Genomic DNA, 23,594 nt, shown 5'->3' on the forward strand with positions numbered 1-23,594 from the left:
TTTAAAAAATGATTTGATAGCTTTAATGTTTACACAGAACATATTTTTCATTTATCAGAGCTAACACATTAAAAATGTTAAACATTATCATTTTAAAATCTTTCATCTTTATGTTCCGCGCAGTTTACTTAATCCCTTCTTTTCCCTCGGTTTAATGCTCTTTTAACTTACTAGTTTTTATTCATTTGTCAACTTTTAATCTTTGCCATTAAAAGGGAAATCTACTGCGTATTGCTCCTTTAGAAATGAAAATTTAATGTGTGACGAAAGTATATTTACATAGAAATTAAAATTAATCGCTCGTGGTCTTTCTTAAGGAGAGTTTCAGACACCTAATTATTCCCTTGGATTTTTGTGCCAGTTAATGTACCTTTTGAATATTCATTACTCAAATTAAAAAAAAATCTACCGAAGTATGCTTAAAGATAATCAATTTTTGATGTTATCCATGTTATTACGGACTATAATTAACATTGTTTAAAAACATTTTAATGGTGCTAGGAGTAACTTATTTTTGGGTGTATCGGATTTTGTTCGGCATTTGTTTGCGAATATCCTTTTGAAAAATTCGTGAATTTCGTAATATGGATAATTCTCCTAAAAAAAATGCTTTGAAGATAAAAATGTATGATTAAAAGACAGTAGACACTTCATGCATTTTCTTTTATGCTTCTGCTTTTATAATTTCCGGATATATTTTTTAATTATTGAGAATTTCAATCCCGTTGTTTTCCTTCTCCGTTGTTAAAATGGTTGTTTGAAAAAAAAAGTATCAATAAATAAGACTTATGACAGTGCATACCTACAAGAAATGACTATACATTTTATTACTAAGTTTCATTTTCCAAAACCATTGCCTTTAACTTGTTAAAAAAAATATTTCCAATCTGTTCTTTTACTTTAATTGTTAACTTAGTCGGAAAATTCGGAAATTCGAACCTGCCGAAGTCACTAGGATTCTAAATTCTGGACTATATCTATTGCATAAAAATAAAATGTAATATAGAAAGGCCATCATATTGTGTTATCTTTCTTTTTGTTTAGATGTGATACTGTTTCTTTAGGTAATTATAAAAAGTGGATGCTTTGACATTTTTCTTACATATTTTAGGCTCTTTTAGAGCATTTTTTAATGATTTTTTAGAGCATATGATCCTGACTCATTAGTGACCTGCCATACATTTCAGGTGTTACGTCATCTTGTCTTATTTTTGAACTGACATCGATTATTATGTTTCGAAAAATTCTCATTATTGGAAAGCAATTAAAGTTAAACTGGTGGTAAGGATTCCAAATTAATATTTTAAAATTAAGATTACGTAGCAAATTAAAGCATGGTATAATGAAAAAAAAAAGTTGGAATTTTATGAGTAATGTTTTAATTAATAAATCATTATTACATAGAATCAGGCTTACGTAATATTGTTTGTTCTGCCTTGCAATATTTGTCTCACTCAGTAAAATCATTGTGGTCTTAATACTGAAGAAATAAATCTAACGATGTATTTTTACGTTATATAAGAGCATACTATAATAAATAAATATAATTCCTGCTCATTTTGTTCTCATCTTTTTTCAAAAACAGACTCAAAAATGCTGAGCAAAATTTTTCGAAATTTAGAGTAGATAATCTTGCTTTACGTTTTACAGGAAACCATGTTTGGTCTCGAGTAGTTATATGAAATGTGAAATAGTAAAAATTCATATCCTTATCTAAAGGTTTGCTTCGATCTAAAAACTACAGATAGCCTGGCCGTTGCACATTTGACACATTTCAAAAGGCTAGTTTCAAGTTTGAATTTCAATATTTATCAGTTTTTACATTTAAATGATATTTTGGAAAAAAATTATTTTTTAAAATTCATTTTTTTTAAATTATGATTTGTCATTAAAATTTATTCCGGTATATAACTATGCATGAGAGTAGATGATAAAAGTCCAGTGATTTCAAATCCTAGAAATTCAAAAACTATTTATTGATTTACAAACATAGGGTAAAAGGGGGAGAGACGCCATACATTTTGTAGAAAATAGATAAAAAAATTTAAATTGCAATGTAAATCAACCCGTTATGTTTTTTTTTTTTTTTTTTGAAGTTACACTATTATTAAGTATTAAAATTCCTGTTAACGAGCTTTAGACTTAAATAGAAATAAAATAAAAAATAAAAATTGCAAGTTGATATCAGACCATCCCTTTCATAACGTGTGGGAGAGACACTATATAGTATGAGAGAGATGCCATCTATGGTATTATTTCTTGTTTTTGATCTTTTTGCAGATTATTTCCCTCCCACAATTATTACGGGACATTGTACATGACTCATGCAGCCACTTTTAACACAAGGAACACTTATTCCAGTCAGTTTTTGTCTCTTTTTTTTCCTTCAATAATAATTTTTTCAACATTCCGCGCACACGAGCAACTGTCGAGCTAGGTAGTTTTGGGGTTGGATAAGATTTCTCAAGAATCTTTGCAGGCGTTTCTTTACTAGTGGATGTTTGTCTGAAAGTTGATGGTTTTTTGGGGAGGGGACAGAGCTGGAGCGGCAGCACTTTCAAGAGGAATTTCAGGAGTAGCTACTTCAACTAAACCATCAATAGCAAAAAAAAAAAAAAAATGATCTGGAATAACATTATGATTGAGGGGGGAATATTCCAGGAGCTGTAAACCTGATGTAGAATTTCCCACGGCATTCCATAAAATTTTTGAGCCTTATTTTTCGATATTTCTCTTTTTTTTCTTTTTTTTACTTTTTCAATAGACAGAATTATGTTCTCTTTTCTCCACTGACCCTTGATTACCATATGCTTCCTCACGCATTTCCTCGACTTTTAAAAAACAAAAACAAATTTAAACAGAAAACCCCCTTCTTTTACACTTTTGAAAAGTTTGGTATCTCTCCTCATGATGTGGGAGAAATGCCAAGCATGTATAAAGTACGTATTAACATGCATTGCAAAATGTAGTTGGAATAAGTTAATAGCAAGCTAAATATAGTATTAACCCCCCCCCCCCAGTAGTCCTTACTTCAAGGTGTCTTTGTTTTACATTTGACACTTATTGAAACTAAAGTGACTAAAATTTTCGTCGAAAAATGCTCGCACTAAACTGATCTTTTCGTCATACACACGTCGTCACACTCGAGCGCAGTCGAACACGAACTGACACGTTCAAAAGGAAACGTCTATCTTTACTAATAATAAAGCTGAAAATCTCTCTGTCTCGATATCTCTCTGTCCGGATCTCTGTGACGTGCATAGCGCTTGGACCATTCGGCCGAATTTCATGGAATTCGGCACAGAATTAGTTTGTAGCATGGATGTGCACACCTCGAAGCGATTTTTCGAAGATTCGATTTTGTTCTTTTTCTATTCCAATTTTAAGAACATTTTCCCGAGCAAAATTATCATAAGATGGACGAGTAAATTACGAAGTTATCATAACGTGGAACCGTAACATGGGCAAGCCAATTGGCCAGAAATTCATCATACATTATTTTTCTATATACAGGCAAACCAAAAGACCTTTTAATTTTCTACTACGGGCAAAGCTGTGCGGGTGAAACTAATGAGTATATAAAAGCAGTGAGAAATATAAACATCTCTTTCTTAATCACTGAATTTCTGAAGGTATATCTCCTCATATGGCGTTTCTCCCACTCCTACATGTTTTCCATTGTTACACGTAAAAATACATATTATTCTTAAATGCCGTAACTTTTTTGCATTTTTATGCTTTACAGTTAACTGCTTGAATTTAAAATAAGAAAATTCATGTCTGTCAAGCTTCCAAACTTTCAACCGGAAACCTTTAGTCTTACTAAAATATGACGTTCACTTCTGTTTTTTTTTTTTTTTTTTTTTTTTTTAAATCCCAAGAATTCCTCAAACTTTTGTAACTTTTTTCATTCTTTCGCTCCGTTTTTTTTAGTGCTAACAATGTGATATTTCTTTTTGCATAAGTACTTTTTACGCTCGAATGGGGGAAGATTTATTTTTGTCTCACACTTTTTTTGTTATGTGCTTATTATCTCGGAGTGCTGATTAGGAAACTGCACATTTGTATTTACATAAATTTTAAAGGAAAAAGAATATTTATTCTTGAGCAGTGTCTGTAAAGTTCGCACTTAAGTTTCTTTTTTTTTGTCATTTCTTTCTGACATATAAAATTACGATTGCTTAACTAAATCAAAGCTAGCTCTTCTTTTAATGCTTTTCTTGCACATTAAATTATAAGCTGAAATTTGCTTTTTTATGAATTTCTTATGCTTACAGCTTATTTCTTTTTTTTTTTTTTTTTCTTATTTTCAGAATTGATGCTATAGAATTTTGCGCTGTAAAAAAAAGAAAAATTTCCTTTTTTTTTCTTAATGAAATGTTAAGCATTTGAAGGTCTTTGATGTAGATTAAAGAAAGAATACTTTTTGATTTTGTTGCAAAGAATTGAGTCTTTTCGTTAAAACTGCGTTGGCCGAATTTTTGATACAGGGGGCAATTTTCATTTATTTATCTTTGTAATTTTTGTGATTTCGTTTATTTTCTTTTTTTATGTACCAGGATTGAGTTTATCGTGGTTTTTGTTTTCAAGTTAAGTATTGTTTTACATATTACTTTTTGTGAAATTTTCGTCTTTATTGTATCCCTTTTTATATTTTTTAACTATATATTTTTTTCTTTTTTCAGTTTTTCTAATTAATTATGCTTCAACTTCATAAAATATATACGAATCGGAAACAGACGTAAAAATATTTTGTTGATTATTACAAAACAAAAAAGCTTTTTTTTTTTTTTTTTTTTTTTTAAAGCATTAAAAATTGAAGAATTGTTTACTGATTCAAATTTTCCCTGAATTCACGTATCTCTGGAGATCAAGACTGTGAAATTTGGTATGATAAGAAAAAAGTCATCTGGAGCGAGTAGATAGGCATTTATAATCGCCGAATTTTTTGTAAACAAAAAACAAAACTAATTAAGCTACAAATTAGCTGTTAAATTACAACTCAAAAGTAAGAATTATCAGTGCATAAATAAAGGTAAATTTAAACTAATTAGTGAGACTAACGTTCATTGTACAATCAATTGCTAATTTGGTGAGCAGGAAATTATTTAATTTTTAAGAGGAATGTTTTCTGATAACTTAAAATTGTTGATAGTGTAGGCGGACTTAGGGAAAGTGGCGACCGATGGCGAATGATACCAGCCTTTTAGTTATTCGTGCTGACGAATAGCGGTCGTGGCGAATGACGACCGCTATTTTTTCCCATTCCATTTTCTTTGTAATGTGTGGATAGCTAATAGTGTGATGTAATGTTTTATGCGGCGATTTGATTTTAGATCGGGCGATGTCGTAAGCTTTTTTTTTTCTTTTCACTAATCCTTTCTCATCGCATTGTTTGTTATTTATTTATTTATTTATTTACAATTATTTATTTATTTATTTATTTTTTTGTTTTTTGCAAACGTGATTTAAGAACGTTTTGTTTCAGAGTAAAGTCCATCGCTAAAGGCGTTAATTTATACTACTTATTATTGATTTTATAATTATATTTTTTAAATAAATACATTTCCAATAAATAAAAGCTGTTTTATGTGTTACGGTATGTGTTAGGATAGCTTTATGAGTTACGGTATGGTTTTTAAAGTGTTTTGGTTTAATAGTGTTATTTTCATATGATATTTAGTACGAACATAAAATACTACAGCACTTAGAAATTCGGAAAGAGAAAAAGAACTCAAATAAAAAAGTAAAAACATATTAATGTTATAAAACTACAATCATTGACTAAACCATTGACCGTAAACGGTGCGAATAGTAAAGTCAACTTTTAAAAGCTATTTTTTTTTTTTTTTTTTTTTTTGCTGGTTACTAATTTATTTTGTTTTACTTTAGCTTTTTTCTCTTTATGCCTGAGGAATCTTTATTTTTTTTAGTTCTGAAAAAAATTAAAAAAAAAAAAAACCTCAGTTTTTTACAGTTCTTTAAAATTCTTTAGGAAAAAGCTACCTTAATAACATCGTCTTATTTATTATTCAAGTATCCAGTCAACAAGAAATCTCCTTTTCCCGTTTTTTTGTAAAGGATAACTTTTATCAAGAATCCTACTAGTTATTTATACTCATAACTATTTCCAATAACAAAACCACGTCTAAGAAACATAAGTTATTCTTTCAATCAATAATTCCCGGCGCATCGTTTTCCTTATCTCCTAAGCTTTTTTTCTCTTCGTTAAGCGTAATCAAATTTTATATTTAGTCAAAAAGAAAAAGAAAAAACCTTTTTTTCTTTTTCTTTTTTTAATCGTATAAAGATTACTTACCGAAGTAAAAGAAATGGTTGAAAAATGTTTTTGTGTGTTACAAGCGCGGACGCAACTGTTTCTTAAGATAAAGGAAGACTATAAAGAACGTGGAACGATATACTTTTGGTTTTCCAAGAAAGTATAGCATTTGAAATATTTGTTGACCCGATGTTTGCATCACATTTTAATAATGCGATTTAAATATTTGCGGTGTTTTATTTTTAGTCATACTTAGTAGTTATATAAAATGTCATAGATTTTAGTGGAAAATTAATTTTAATTTTTTTACATACATTGAGGATTTTCTAAATCTGAATTGACTTTTGATGGGATAAATATTTATTTTTAAAAAATGGGGAGTAACTTTCGTAAATAAGTTATTTTTCTGGTCAATATCAATTAGGTTATCAATCTCTCTCTCTCTCTTTCGACACGTGTGTAATTGAGTGAACGTGCCTAAACCTATAACAACGTAAGAGGAAAACAATAAAAGAGATGACGAAAGAGTTTCTAATAAATAATTTCTTAACTTAAAAAACAACTCCATAAAAAAATAAATAAATATCCTGAAGGCCAACTCATAACGACTAAACTATAACCTATAATTCATCGTCACAATATTTCAAGAATAATGTTTTTCTAAGTTATAGTTTGAGTTGGGTGAGTTGTAAAACTACAGGATTATAGTTAGAAGAAATTTAGGATTTCAAGCAGTTCCGAATTTTACGTCATCATTTATACTCCACTCTTTCCCAACGTCAACGAAGCGAAAATATTTTCGTCATTTTTCAAATTCTGATTCAACTCGTGTCATTTTACTTCGGATACTAAATCATACTATCGTCAAAAATTTTCCATCTCTTTACTTTCATGCGATTTTGCCCTATTCACATTTTTATAAACCACTGAATAGTTTTACCTGTTTATTTCTTCCTCTTAAAGTTTGCCTATCCACATTAGTAGTTTAGAATGTTATTAAGTACTACTGAATAACTACCGAATTTAAATGTGTAGTTTTATAATCGATACACACATAAGACAAATCACAAATTCAAAAGCAAAATAGAAGAATCAACAGTCGGGGCCCATTCAAATTTTTCGGGGTTCCTTGATTGGTCAAAAAGGAATAGGCCCGACTGTTGATCCTTCGATTGTGCTTTTGAATTTATGATTTGTTTTATGTGTGTATTGATTATTAAACTATTTCAATGGTGTAATTATTCAGTAGTACTTAATAACATTCTAAACTACTGGGCTTATATTTTTTTCTGTTTAGTTTTTTTGGTTTTTACGCAGTCGGTTTTTTTTTTTTTTTTTTTTTTTTTTTTGTAGTTATTTAATAGTTCTTTTCCAATAGAGTTACTTAAGAAGAAACTATCTTTACAACGTTACTTAAAAGAAGCTGTATCGTTAAAAGAAAGTTTTTGCAATCCCAGTTTCCTGTAAAGTTTCTAATAAAAAGGCAGTTTTTTAAAAAAAAACCTTTTACTTCGTTTGAGTATCTGGTAGCACAATAACCGAAAAATACTTATTTGGGTAGCAGTTGTTAAAAAAAAATAGAAAAATAAAAGTTTGAACATTGAATAAATTTTTTTAATGATGTTTTAAAACAGTGTAAAATGTGTTGTGGCTGAACTAGCAAAAGTATAATCCAATGGTTTGTTTTTATTTTAAAACAATCTGATAATGATGGTTACCATTTGCTGTAAAGTTTCCGGTTCAAAACCAATCGTCAACTTTAAAGAAAGTGTGACTGAAAGTTTTGTGTCAAACTTTATACAGGTCAATAACAGTGCAGATTCGTTTGATTTTTCAAAAGATAATTTAAAAAATAGAGCGGATAATCTAGAAGGCTATCAGTGTTTTAGGTCGTGCATTGGATGCACGCATCAGTCAAGAATAAATTTGAAAAGCAAATGACTTTTTAAATACTGTAGTTAGTCACTCAGTTTCGTATTATAGTTCATCGTTTAACCTTATATTTTACGAGGCGTGTTTTAAAAGTAAGTTCCGTTTTAAAATAAAAGAAGAACGAGTACAAATAGAGCAAAGAAATTTATTGCACAAAAATCTACCACCCTTACGCTATTTTTCGACATTGCTCCCGTGATTTTTCCGAGCATTTGTCATAGCGTGGTACAGGTTTTTGTATACCTATTCCTACAAAGTTGCCGCCCGTGTAGTCAACCATGAGGACTCTTACAGGGCTTTGACTGGGGCGTTTTTGAACATCCTCTGGTCTACCCCCACCTCGCTCGCAGCATCTTTCATTTGTTTCGGCATCTAAAGTCTTTCCTAGGTGGTCTGTGGCACAACAGCAATAATGAGCTCAGAGAACATGTTATCCCATGGCTGACTACACAGGCGACAACTTTGTACGAATATGTATACAAAAACCTGTACCACGCTATGACAAATGCTCGGAAAATCACGGGAGCAATGTCGAAAAATAGCGTAAGGGTGGTAGATTTTTCTGCAATAAATTTCTTTGCTCTATCTGTACTCGTTCTTTTTTTTTTATTTCAAAACGGAACTTACTTCAAAAACACGCCTCGTATTGTCCGAGATTTCCAGCTTCACATTCATTTAAGATATCAAGTGTATTGTATTACTGTTTACGTTTGTTGTGTACTTGTCTACTTTTCAATACCAGTCCAATATAAACGAAGGGCTTGGGGCAAAAATGCAATATGCCACATGATGTGAATTTTTCAGTAGGCCAATTTCAAACTTATAAAATAAAAAAAAAATTACAGAATTTTTCAAAGGTATTATACATTCTATACTCTGTATTACTAAAACCAGATAAGTTTTTCTCCAAATGACATAATTCACTGTCTTGTTGATTTCAATTTTAGTTATGAGAAACAAAAATTTTGATCGAAAATTCACTCCTTGTGGCTTGTCACATTTCTGCCCCGAGCCCTTCAAACCTTCGTTTCTGTATGACTTAGAAATGACGGGATATGCGAAGGGATCTATTTTGTTTTAAGAGAAGTTTTTTGACCATCATTGAAGCTTGGTAAATAATAAAATAATTTGTAATAGTTATGAACAAGAGAAAAAAAAGTAAAGCTAGTGCGAGAAATTTAGCTGATGCCCTGGGGAGTTGGTTTGTTTAAATTTGAACGAAGTTTTTGATTTTTCTTTTGTCCTGCACTTTTCTCGATTTTAAGACCTCTGTAAGACGCTTGTTATATGGACAAAATACTCGGAAATATGTTTGAAATCACTTGCTGGAAATATTTCCCCTAAAATTGTTACATTTGCGTGCCGTTTAGTTTTTTATTATCATCATTTGTCGTTCTTCGCAAATACTTATCCATGTAAATAGATGGGGGGGAAATAACATCATATTTTCCGAATTTTTATGCTGAATACGCATTATAAGCTATAAACATTTTGAACGGGGATGAATAAAAGCGTTTCTTTTGCGAGATTCGATAAATGAAGCGTTATAGAAGCTTTTCTAAAATAAACGCTTGACAGGAAAAGGCTGTATAAGCGGTAGCCAGCCGGATTCCGGAACAGGAAAATAAGACTAGAGACGTAAAAAGAATGAAGACTTCAAACCAATCCAAAAGCTTTGTGGGACAACATAAAAATAACTCCAAGATTCGGGAACTGCCGATTACACTAGATCCGTTTTATTATACCTTTCTACGGTGTAAGCAGGGCCCAACAAAATCAGTCTCGTCAAATGGTTGTTTTGATGACTTGCGCAAATTGCTTTTATCTTTCATGAAAGAAAACTTCAATGTTTTCTATATCTTTATGGCGAAATGCATGTCAGTACCAGAAAGCTTGATATTAAATTCTTTGCAGACTCGGTAATTATCCGATTGTTTAAATTAAATTTTTGTTTTAGTTAGCTGTTGCCAAAATCTTACCGATGTTGAGCAGATGTCAGAAGTTTCTTCATAACCTAAAAAACTTTGAATAATAAAACTCAGTCTGAATCCGATGTTATGCAATAAAGTATTTGATAGTGTTTCTTTCAGAAAAAAGCAAATAAAAGTACGTATCTCTAAATTTTAGTTTTTTGGTGCGAAACTAATATAAGAGGAAGTTAACGTATAAAAATAATATTCCTTCTGAATGGTTTCTTAGGAACGTATAAGTTGACGAGTAAAGACTGATTAGGCATTTTTGGTTACGCTGTCGTGGGCAGATAAGCGGTTGTTACTTCAGAGATGAGTTTCCGAGATATTTGAAGAAACTTGTTTTCAGTGCAATACTAACAATACGGATATGTTGGAATTAGACATATTTTTCGCGCTTTTTTTCCAGCGGAAACAAAATGAGAAGCTTGTACGATAAAGCTAACGTATAATAGATGACAAAACTAAAAATAAAAAATTCTTCAGAACATCAAAACGAAAAAAGTAATGGATCTGATCTGATTCAGGTTAGAAGTATTACTCAGAAAAAGGACTATCTTGATCTTGTTTTTGTAATTTCAACGTAGTTCAACGATTGTTATGCACGTAATAATTAACGAACAAGGGACTTAGAAATAATTATTAATAATTATTAACGCCATTTCAAATTTAATTCAAATTTATAAATATTTTTTTCTCTCTTTCTTTTCAAAGAAACATGATGAGAGTGAAGCTATATTTGCATTTTAAAATTCTTTTTAACAATATATGTATCTATTCCTGAAGTTTTGTACCTTCAAACCGCAATTTTAATGTTCCATGTATACAAACTTATGTTCTTATGTATTCTACTTTTTTTTATTGTATCGGATTCCGACTTTGATATAAAATAGAATAGAATAAACCTTTTCATGTAAAACTTTCGTTGGAAAAATTCTTTTTATCCTTTAGCAATGATTTGTTACTTTTCTCAAAGATTTAAGAAAATCTTTACTTGTCAAAACTGAGGGTATTTGTGTAAGGGTAGTTTTGAGAATGTTCTGAAGTATGAAGTTTTTCGAAAACGTGGTATATATATATAGAGAGAGAATGTCTTGGGATTTTTTTTTACACCTTCTTTCTTCTCTTCCTTTCGTTATTTATTTTCCTTCCCCTTTTTTTCTGTAGATCTTTCATTCTTAGAATATTTCAGATTTTAGTCAGCATGTTCCCCTCCTTTCTAATGTCCTAGGTATATTTTCCGGTTTTCTATGCACAGATTTATAATGATTACCTTTTATAATGTGTCAAAGGCTACCTGTAATTTTTTTGATGAGATTTATTTTCACTGACTTTTTACCAGACAATTCGAAATGATGTTTTGATCTGTGATTTAAAAACTACAACAGGAAAGTACTGTTGAGGATCTGTCTTTAAGAGTAAGCTCGAATCCGCCTCAAGCAACTTTCAGAGCCCACGTTCTCTAATGCGCATGCGCATTCTCAACCGAGCTTGTAGACAGCAATATGCTTGGAATACAGCCATAGTACATCAACGATATATTTTATAAAGCATCCACCGTAGTTTGCCACATAAGCACCTCAACCGTAAGCCATTTTTGGCCTCCTCACACAGCCATGTTGATTCCTGCACGGGGACACTTACACCAGCTAACTTTAAGTGGGAAAACGAAATTTGTTTGCAGGAAAATGCATTTTCTAACTATCCATTTACACATAAAGCGATGTATATTTTATCTGTTTGCTGTTTAAGTGCTAAGCATATAAGTGTAAAACTAGTTTCTTATACCAACTTGCGGTTACGAGCGTCGGTGTTTAATCCGACGAGGTAAATTAAAAAAATTTTGTAATACGTTTTTTAAAAAATTATTTTGATGCCCAATAGCTAAAGTATCTTAATAATATGAAATTATATGCTGAAAAAAAAGTGTTTTATCTGTGTGTGGGGGGGGGGGAATAAAGATCTATTACTATTATGTGTTTTTTTCCTTTGTAATAATTGAACAATCACTTGATAATTACTTGACCGTCATTTTTGATGCATAATAATATTCATTTTAATAATAAAAGGAATTACTTGTCAGTAACTGCATGCATCATAACATGAGGCACATTTTTTACAAACCATTTAAATCGCTCAACAGCTTTTTACAAACCTTTTAATTAGTTTCTAGGTCATCATATCATAATCAGTTTCGGAAAATAATTTCCAATTTTGGATTATATTAACTATTAGAAATTATTACATTAACTTCCTTGTTTTAGAAAATGAACTCTTCATAAAATGCTCAATGTTTAAATTTTTTTTTAATTTTTATCTCCAGGGAAACAAAACAATGAATTTGTATTTTACACCCTTTACGTTTTGTTATCTCCACAAAAACTCATTTTAGTATTAGTGGTTCACTGTTTCTTTGCGTCCTTGTCCCGTCTTTTTTTTTTTTTTTTGTGAATACGAATTGTGTATTAGTAATGTATTTTGCTGTATCGTTGAAAATAAAACTAATTATATTTCTTGTTTTTTAGGTAAGTGGATCACATTTTATGCCACCGTTTCTTGAAGTCTGGTGAGAGATCTATATAAGGTTTCATTCCCTTGTACTTTTTGGACGTGTCCTTAAACTTGCATGAATGCACGTATTTCCTTGAAATAGAGTGAAACAATTTTAAAACAGTGAATGTTTATCAATGTAAATAACATGCAATGTATTCTGCTGTAAAGTTCATTCAACTATATTGCAAGCACACAGGCTTCTTAAAATTATACTACTAATGATAAAAAGATAAGGGTTCCTAAAATTTAACATAGTTGCAAAGAAATAGACTTCTAAAACATGTGTAAAATCGAAAAAAAAAGGCGTAAATAAAGTTTAAGTAAATAACACAGTGTAAATAAAGCACAGCGTAAATGAAGCCCAGTGGCACAGTGGTAGTGCTTCGCGCTCCCACGCCACAGGTCCGGGTTCTATTCCCGGGTCGGGCATGGTTGACTCAGCAGTTCATCTCTTCAGTGGGTCGATAAAATGAGTACCAAGCGTGCTTGGAAACCAAACAATTGGGGTTTCGCGTTAGGCTGACTACCTAACCGGAACATCTCAATTGCACCCTAAAGTCCCTCATTAGGAAACTTGAGTTGGGCAAAGTAAGCCTGGGCCCTCACGGACTGTCGTGCCACAGGGTTTAGTTAAATAAAGCACAAAGTTAATACAAAACAATATCTAAAAGTCTACTATCGTCTAAAACAGGATAAGGTTAGAGTGTGGAAAAGGGTTTCTGCCAGGACCGCGATATCTTGGTAAATTTTTAGGTAAAGGAGCCGGACGCAGGAGTAGAAAGCTTTACAATTCCAAGGGTCGGAGTAGGTTTCCTCCGACCCCGAAATCCTGATTATATTGGCGTTACTTTTTAATTAGTTATTCTATTTGTCTAAAGAGGAGTGAGAAAAAGCGGTTTGTTTTGCCAATAACAATAAATTTTCCACTATAAGTTTTCTCAACTTTTGACTAAAACATAAATGAACTCATCCAAAGTCAAGCGTCTTGCTATTATAACCGTGCCACACATATTTGCCGCTCTTTCCCATGATAAATATTTTTTGTGCTTCCTTACAGAGCAAATTCTGTCCAAAAAAAAAAAGAGTATTTCTTCGTAAGTCGTCGTGAAATAATATTAAACTTTGCATTTTTAATGTTTTTTAATGAAATTCCTGTTATTGATTATTCATTGTTAATGAAAAAATAATACGTTCCCTACGAAAAATAGGCAGGCGCGTGCACTGGGGGGGGGGAGGGACACCTTTTGGAACGGACCTGATGGGGACGCGAGATTTTTAAAATGAGGGATGAAACATGTGTCGGGAGACGTAGGGTTCAACAATATAGAGGGGGGCCCCTGAATGTCATTTGTGACGGGCCCGAAAATTTCAGTGCACACTCGATATAGTAGATCCGTTATTTCGAGATAAACTATTTGCTGCAAACTGTTGATTATTTTTTCAACAATACATCGGCAAAATCGAAAATTGAAGACTTTAGCTCAAAAAATAACTGTATTTTCGTGCAGTAAACTTATTATTTAAACGCAAATGCATCTTAACTTTTCCTACTTATTCTGAGTGATTTAACGGGCGCTGTCCTAAATCGGTTGCATTATACAGTTTCGTGCTCTGAAATTTATCACAATACTTGTTTGTAAATATTTGGCATAAACTTTGTTCATCTGCTCATTTGCAGCTACGAAGCGTTGAAACAATAACTTTCAGATTTACTGCCAAACCTAAAATGTGTTATATTTTCTACTAACAAGCTTCAAATGGGCAGTTTTCATGAATTCGTTTCGTTTCAACGGATATTCCTCCTGAAATAGGGTTTTCACCCTTTGCATAACCATATTTTCTACACTCGAACAGGAGAGATACGATATGTTTATGTATAAATAAATATTTCTGGGCATTGAGAGAAATGAAAATTTCTCCGGATTTGTTTTCGATGTACAACGATATCTGCCCACAAATATTTTAAACTAGTGGTACCCGTACGACCCGTAGTAGAAAATTAAAAGGTTATTTTGTTCGCCTGTATATTTACAAATAATGGATGATGAATTTCTCGCCAATCTGCTGTGTTTTCTTGCCCCTGTTTCAGTTATGGTATTTTGCTCGTCCACGTCATGGTAATTTTGCTCGTCCAAGTTATGATAACTTGCTCGATAAAATGTTCTTAAAATTGCAATAGAAAAAGAACGAAATCTAATTTTCGAAAAATCGCTTCGAGATGCTTACCCTTATGCTACGAACTCATTTGTGCCAAATTTCATGAAAATCGGTAGAACGGTCTATGCGCTATGCGCGTAACAGACAGAGATTCAGAGACACTCACTTTCAGCTTTATTAGTAGTAAAGATAAAGATATTTATTATTGTGTTGAAAAGATGTGTGGTTTTACTTTTTCACTATTCGATTCCAAGCACATATATTCCTTGTCTCAAATACAGCACTATTTATTAAATGCCGAAATGTATGAATACTTTTTACATAATGTCTAAATTTGATGCAAGTTGAATTTTAATAATTCAGTTTTCACAGTGGCATATACCACATACTATATCATTTTTCTATACGACACAATGATTTTTATTGGTCCAACTCATAAAGATGTAATGACAAATATATATGTATGAAATTTATATGAATATGTATCGGTGAATGGTTATCTGAATATAATCTGCATCGGTGTGCATTTTAATTCTATTTATGAAAATTTGTGAAGTAAAAAAGTAGTAGTTTGCTAAAATGTTTATTGGGCAAAGTTATTTTTGTAGAAAATTGTTCTTTATTAAACAATATAAAAAAGTATTTATAGCAATTTCTACGTTATTGTAAAAGTAACTGTTTTTCATCAAAAAATAATCTGTTCAAAACTTCAAACCTGATAGCTTGATGTTTCGCTGATTTTTTTTATTTGTTGTTTTAAAATTTGAAGAAATGTTCTTAATTGCGATGAAACTTGCTTCCCTATTTCAGAGAAGCAGGTTTTGAACACTCACCCCTTCGTGCTGTTGTCTTACCTCTGCTGGAAAGAATCTCATAAAAATTTTTAGGCGTTGAATGTTTTAATAATGATGTGGGTTTATGCTCAAATCGTACTGAATAAATTGCATTTAAGTAAAATGATCTGTAATAAAATTAAAATTATATCTCTTTCTTTCTCTTCTTCTTTTCTCTCTTTTTTTTTCTTTTGATAAAGCATAACTTGATTTCTTTCCATAAAAATGAATGTTAAGGTTTTACGCAGTGAGGTTAATTACGAGGTGTACTTTTTTTCTTCTCCCTTGATTGAGCTTACACATTTATTTTATCTTCTAGACAAATTAATTACTTAGAAAACGAAACCGAATAAGTTTACAGAACGTTCGAAAATAATTATTTTTCAAAACAAGTTGTTTTTGACTATCATTTGTTTAGAGTGTAAAAATTTACATCAGTTCTTTTTAGTTTTGTTTCTTTGGATGGCCTTTAATAAATGTTGTTTTCGTTACACCAATTATTCTTATCCACTGGTCCGCGAAAAAAAAAAAGGCCGGAACGCAGAGTTTTTTTACTTATCTGCATTTCAAGAATCGTCTTATTTAAGTAAATAAATTAATAATAAAACACTTTATACTCTTTTACGTTATTTCTGTACCTCAAAATTAGGCTAACGTGAGTCATACGGTCAATAATTTTCAAGAGAGCGTACGAAACAGTAATATCCTGAAAATCGCTATTGTTGGACTTGCGTAAGTCTGGCCCCGGAGTACAACATAATTCTATAAATACTTTTAATAATTTTCGATCATTTTTCTGAAAGGTTAATTATTTATACATAATAACTGATTACTTGTCGTTACATTTAATTTTGAGAACTATTTCAAAACAGAAAAAAAAATTTCACAATTTTTACCTGTCATTGGGTTGAAAAGGGAAGAGAAACGCTGCCTGATATACAGTGAAAGTCAAAAGCACTTTCTCTTTTTTGGGAAAATAGCGACTAATATTTACAGCATCCAAGTAATTAGAAATTCAGTATTTGTGTCTTTAACCAAACTCTTTCGATTGTTCCACATTACGAATTTCAATTTTCTGTCATTTCTTTCGAAGGTTCATTTACTTATACATGATAACAGTAATAACTTTTCTTTACATTTAAATTTAGTTTTAAGAATTATTTCACAAAAATTTACTTTTTTTAATTTTTTAACGGACTTTCGGTTAAAAAAGGAAGAAAAACGCTGCCATATATACTGTGAAAGTGAAAAGCACTTTCTCTTTTTTGGGAAAATAGCGACCAATATTTATAGCATCCACATATTAGAAATTCAGTACTTGTCTTCCTTAACCAAACTCTTTCAATAGTTCCACAATAGTACTTTAAACTATTTTCGGTCATTTATTTGAAAGATTCATTTTCTTATAAATAAAAACATTATTAACTTTTCTCTAAATCTAAATTTAGTTTTAGGAACTATTTCACAAAATAAAAATCACAATTTGTACTGATATTTGGGTTAAAAAAAAAAAAAAAGAAGAGAAGCGTTTCATTACATACAGTGAAAGTGAAAAGCACTTTCTCTTTTTTCAGGAAAATATCGACTACTATTTATAGCATCTAAGTATTAGAAATTCAGTATTGGTCTCATTTAACCAAATATTTTTAACAGTTCCACAATACTGTTAACAATTTTCTGTCATATATTTGAAAAATTCATTTACTTAATAAATAATAACAGTAATAATTTTTCTTTGCATTTAAATTTACTTTTAAGAACTGTTTCACAAAAGTTAACTATTTTCGCAATTTTTTACCGGTATTTGGGTTTAAAAAAAAGGAAGAGAAACGCTGCCATATATACAGTGAAAGTGAAAAGTACTTTCTCTTTTTTGGGAAAATAGCAACTAATATTTATAGCATCCAAGTATTAGTAATTCAGTACTTGTCTCATTTTACCTAACTCTTTCAATAGTTCCACGTTACGAATTTCCATGCGTGGAAAAATGCCAATGATATTTCTACGTCGCTATGATTTATTGCACTATCAGCTTTGAATTTGAAGCCGTTTTTTTATCATGTAATTAGCTTCATAACTTCAGGGTAATTGCAGCCAAGGTTAGTAATCAAGGTTTTCCTTGATTTGCCTTTTGCTTTATTTGCTTCGCTTTTTAGTGCATGTTATTTTTTTTCCTTTACTTAACAAGTTTTCAACCTGCTTATTAAAAAAGAGCATAATTCTATTAAAGTTAAACAAATAACACTGGTTTCAGATAAACATTATGGAAGTATGTATTAGTTTTGAAAATACAAAAGGCAGAATGGATTTATCTTACACCTCAATGTCTGCTGCACTTTGCAGAATGGTTTTTGAACTTAATTCTGCGTATATTGTATATTTTTGTCACCGTAAATACACGAAATAGTAGAATGGCGGCTTTCACCTGTGGTTGATTCAAAATGTCTTAAGATTTTTTAAACAAAAATATTTATTCTACATCTTTTATTTCTGCTTTCATCGATACCTTGCGTCTAGAACTGGAGTTAAGTATTTAAAAATAATCCCCACTACAGTAAAACCTGTCTACAACGATACTGTTGTGACTTTAAAAAAATATAACGGAATAGACAGATTATCGTTATAGACAGTTTGATTACTCATGCTGACATTTTGCGGGGACCAAAAAAAAAAAAAATGTTATATACAGGTTATCGTTATTGACAGTATCATTATTCAGGTTTCACTGTATAAGGTACAGTCAACTCCCGATTATCCACGGAATCGAGTGGCACAAGTGCCGCAGATATTAAAAATCGCGAATAAACCGGAAAAAAGCCAAAAATGAGGTACACATAGGGTAAAAAATGTCCTTTCTCAAAAACTTAGCTGTATTGATGCATAATATACTTTCTTCGAACAGTGAAAATCTATACGATACAGTAAAAATGTTTTTGCACGACAGACCTTAACATCAATAAAAAACAATTGTATGAACGATGAAGAAAGAACAATTCATTAATAAAACGAAAACAATTGAGTTTATTTACAATTTTTCGACAAATAAAAAGTCATTGGTATTTTTTTTACTGACAAGGAGAGGTTACGGTCTCGGAAATCCAGATCGGGATGAGATTTGGTAGATTAGTAGTATCCTTTAAGGGTACTCTCAGGGTAAAGTAATAAAGCGCACTAGCCATAAAATTCCGAGAAAACAACCTTTAAAGATTTACGCGCAACTTATAAGCTAGTAGAGATTGTTCGTAAACAAGCGCCCGGTGGTCATGTGGGCAGCGCTCTGGGGTTCCATGCGGCCGATCCGAGTTCAAATCCACTGCAAGTTTCTTTTTTGTTCATTTATAAAGTGACTTTGTAGGTAATACTTAATTTAAAAAATATGATGTATTTTTAATGTGTGATAGTACATTAAATTTCTATTTACTATTCTCACAAACAAGTGATTACAAATTTTTAGATATTATAAACTTTGACGAAGTAAATGATTTTTGCAATAAATGCATAATCAGTTTCTTTGTGGATGAGTAAGAAGAATTATATTAGTTATTGCACATAAGCAAGTAGTCAAATTTTAAAAACACTAACCGCACTTATCGAGCAATGGTTTTGCTCCTTGATTCTGTTATTTGTAAATTTTTCGTCTGCTGTATTTTGCATTGAATATTCAACTCTTTATTTTCCATCTATTATCGTCTGCTATGTTCATGTTTGTTTTCATCATTAAATTTATTTATCGTCTGTGCTGTATATTAGACTGGAAAATTCTATACCGTGAAAAAGGATTTGAGTTTTTTAAATATTGTGAATCGAAATGGTCGGTTATTGAAGTAACCCTGAAACGAATAAAATCTGTTAACAAAATGGATAAAAATTCATTGCACAGTGAAATGTTGAAGCAGAGATTAAAAGATGCTGTCGTTTATTACGAGAGCTTGCTTACTGAAAATCATTTGATTGCATCAGAATCATATCAAGTTCAATTTCTCGCGTCCATTTTTATAGACAGGTAAATAATTTAATAAAACGTATACAAAATTGCGCGTATCTCGTTGAAAATAATAGAGAAATGAATACCCGTGAAGATTGCATAAAATACAATCAATTGTCCATCATCAACTGTCATCGCCAATTTTTGATAAAATGATTCGATATATGCCTGGTATACTTCTAAACTTTCTGACAAAAGAGAAATTTTCCTGAATGTAAATGAAGTATGTTCCAACGACTCTTTTACAAAGAAGTTGCTCCTGTAAGCAATCTTCCTTTATAAATTGTGCGAGATGTCAAAACAGTTTTTGTTTTCCATGTTTTTATGATAAATATCATTCTGGTGTATGTATATAAATAACAACTATATTGTTAAAAATCATCTATAAATTAAGCTCTACAGTGATTTTGTAGCCGTTGTAATTCAAATTTTAACTTGTATCGATTTAATTTATCTCCATTTTCTCTATTAAAGTGCTTTACGTGTTCAAAAATTTCGCATTATCTTCAATTCAAATTCCACAAAGCTGTAACAGTCACTTGATAAATGAATAAAAAAGAAACTTGCAGTGGATTTGAACTCGGATCGGCCGCATGGAACCCCAGAGCGCTGCCCACATGACCACCGGGCGCTTGTTTACGAACAATCTCTACTAGTTTATAAGTTGCGCGTAAATCTTTAAAGGTTGTTTTCTCGGAATTTTATGGCTAGTGCGCTTTATTACTTTACCCTGAGAGTACCCTTAAAGGATACTACTAATCTACCAAATCTCATCCCGATCTGAATTTCCGAGACCGTAACCTCTCCTCGTGAGATAAATGCGTTCGTAAATGTGCGTCAGGAGCCCAGAAACAAATTTAGGGACCAGGCAAATTATTTCTCAATATTTATTGGAAAATTAATTCGTAATCCAAGCTCCTGAAAGTCTAGTTTTGAGAGAACTCGTTGCCAATGGGGTTTTTTTTCCGTTATTTACTTTTTTTTTTTTTTTTATGTACGGAACCCGGTAAGTGTTTAATTTGCACTGGAGTTGAGCTTCTGCACTTCTTTTCCGTTTTAAGTGATATTTTACCCTTTAAACTGAATTCAGCTGTAATTACACATTAAAATATGTTTTGAAAACAATAGGGCTTCTGCACCTCTTTTTTTTAAGCCCTGATCCATCTTATTCATTAGTTCCTAAACAGATATTTTTCCTTCACAAGATCCTCGCTCTACCAGATCTCCTACTTGTACCGTGGTTCTATTTGTGGATCGCATGCTTTTTTACTTTTGCTGGAAAAATGCACACTAAATGTAGGAACCTTTAAAATACGGCAGTACTACAGTTGTACCGTGAAATAATTTGGACTTCGCTACAGCTTCGGTACAGCAGTTGTACCTTGGTAGTTCTTTCCCCCCTTTTGGCAGGTTGTTAACTGCCGTAAAAGTGAAATGCAAAATCGGTCAATAGTTTGGTAAAATTAGTTACAGAAAATATTCTTCCTTTGAAAGGTTTTAATTTTTATTAAAATTAAATTTCAGTTATTTTTTACTATTCAGTTAATTATTATTATTCAGATAATTATTTCAGTAATTCAGTAAAATTAAATTCAAATTTCAGTTACGTTTCAGTATTTTTGAATTTTTCGACTTTTTCTTTCCTTTTTTGCATTTTTAGCATCTACTCTACTTTAATTTTAGCGTGCAAGCATGATTATTATGTTTCTGATTTAAACACAACACAATTTTTTAATTTTTTAAATCAGTGTCCGAGCTTCAAATTTTAGTTTCTGTTCATGTTTGGGAAATCTTTAATTACTTCTCAAACTCATTTTTCATAAATACTTCCAATGAATTGCAAACGGTTGATTAGGTAGTTACTTTTTATTTACCTCTCTGAAACATTAAAAATAAGTTAATCCAAATCTAGCGAACTCATTCTGAACTAATTATGTTATGCACGTTATGATATTTTTAGGTAAGAATAGTTTAGACATGCATTTACAAAATTTTATACATAGCCATTTCGCTGATCTCTCATACTTTTTGTCCTTTTGTGCTTTTTCTACGCAAAAGGAGCTTTATTTCTCTCTAGATTTGCATTTAGCTTCTTTTTGTTGAAAGAATTTCTTAGTGTACACATTTGTCTTTTACAACTTTAAAGCGTTGATTAAGATGAACAGTTTTATTTACATAAGCTGTCTTTACGTTGATCTTTTTGAGCAGTTAATATGTCTCATTCTTGTTGTTTCTGATTTCTTTTCCTCTCTTCCTTTTTTTTCTTGGGAAATGTTCAGAATTTCAAAACAATGTTCTCAAAATGTGTTATTTGTTACATGTTTTGAGTTGTTGAAATTAAAAGCTTATTATTTTCTAAGCTTGTTTAAATCTAAACATGAAATAAAAAAAGAAGAGCTGAATGACTCATTTTTATTTACTCCACTGTGAATTGAAAACTCTATGTTTGTGCTGATTTAAAATTAAGTCGCTTATATTAGCATTTGTTTTTCGCAACGAAGAAATAAATAAAATTACTTATGGTTCTTTTTATAACAATTAATATCATAATTATCTTTGAAAATATCCAGTAACGAATTTCAAACGACAAATAAAACATTGTTTGTGTTCTGTTTAAATTTGAATTGTACATTATACAAAATGCATGTATTTATCCAATAATGAAAACAAAGTAATTTGGATTGTAGCTTTTAATCCTTGGAGTCTAAAAGAGGGGGGGGGGGGATGTCTAGAATCGTTTCGCATTCACTATTTTTCTAACACCTTTCTGGCACTTAATATTGCAATAAATGATTCCGATAACAAGGAAATGACATTTTACAATAAAATGTGTGTTGGTAAAGGTAGCAGTGGTTTTGTAGTGTTTTTCAGCCCTTCTGTAGTATTTTGAGTTTTCTGTGTTCATGGCAGGGTCCGAAAATATCATGATATTTTCGAAAATATCCAATATTTTCATATATATCCGATATTTTGATATATATCCGATATTTTCTATAAGCACAAACTAAAGTCTTCAAAATAGTAATTATGCATCCTCAAATCACTCTTTATTTTCATATATTATAATTACAATATGTAGATTAAAAATTAATGTTTCTTTCATTATTTCTATCTAATGTTTCATTTTACATTTCTATCAATTTTAATGGAGTTAATTTGGCATTAAATGTTTTACTCATTTTTCTTCTGATAGCTTTTACAATTATATGATTCAGAAATAAATACTATACATTAGTCGGTGAAGAGTCATAAGACATTTTTATTTTTTTTCTTACCAATGTTTAAAATTTAATCAGGCACTTTTAATATGAATTAAAATTGTTACATTACTAATAATTTTAATAAAATACAAGTAAATAAAGAATATTATATTACTTTGTTATATTGATGATGTATTATACATCATAAAAATATAGTACATAACTTTTTGGTTATTTTTATACTAATAAATGAACATTATTACTATGATTAATATACTTTTTATATTGAAAATACCATAGTTGAAAAAATAAATATCGAAAATCTCAAAATATCGCCATATTTTCAAAATAAATATCGAATATATATCGTGATATATATCGACTGATATATAACAGCGAACCCCGGTTTATGGTAAGGAAAACGTTGTCCTAGAACTAAGCGGACTATTCCACACCATCACTTTTGTAATTGTAGCTGCCGCAACGTCGTCTCCGTAAAATTTCATATTTTCCTTTTCTTCAATGTTTTACTTTTTTTGTCATTATAAAGCAAAACAAAATTTTATAGGGGCGGTCTATAAATGATGTCACACTTTTTTCATCAGTTTTTATCTCCCTATCTCCTTTGTCACAAAGTGTTACGCGTCACCCCTCCCCCTTGTTACTGTATACATCACGCAATTT

The 23,594-nt window shown here is 30.9% G+C and overlaps 1 protein-coding gene across 1 annotated transcript in view; it reads left to right on the forward strand.

Moving 5' to 3' along the window:
• LOC129222498 (uncharacterized) overlaps positions 1–12,847 on the forward strand; it is a 570,167-nt gene extending 557,320 nt beyond the window's left edge. Inside the window, exon 4 of the mRNA XM_054857011.1 lies at positions 12,708–12,847. Within this exon, the coding sequence (XP_054712986.1) occupies positions 12,708–12,742 (35 nt within the window). The 3' untranslated portion in view covers positions 12,743–12,847. The remainder of the gene's footprint in view (positions 1–12,707) is intronic.
• The last annotated feature ends 10,747 nt before the right edge of the window (positions 12,848–23,594 follow it).

This window comes from Uloborus diversus, chromosome 5, assembly GCF_026930045.1.
Source record: "Uloborus diversus isolate 005 chromosome 5, Udiv.v.3.1, whole genome shotgun sequence".
Classification (NCBI taxonomy): domain Eukaryota; kingdom Metazoa; phylum Arthropoda; class Arachnida; order Araneae; family Uloboridae; genus Uloborus; species Uloborus diversus.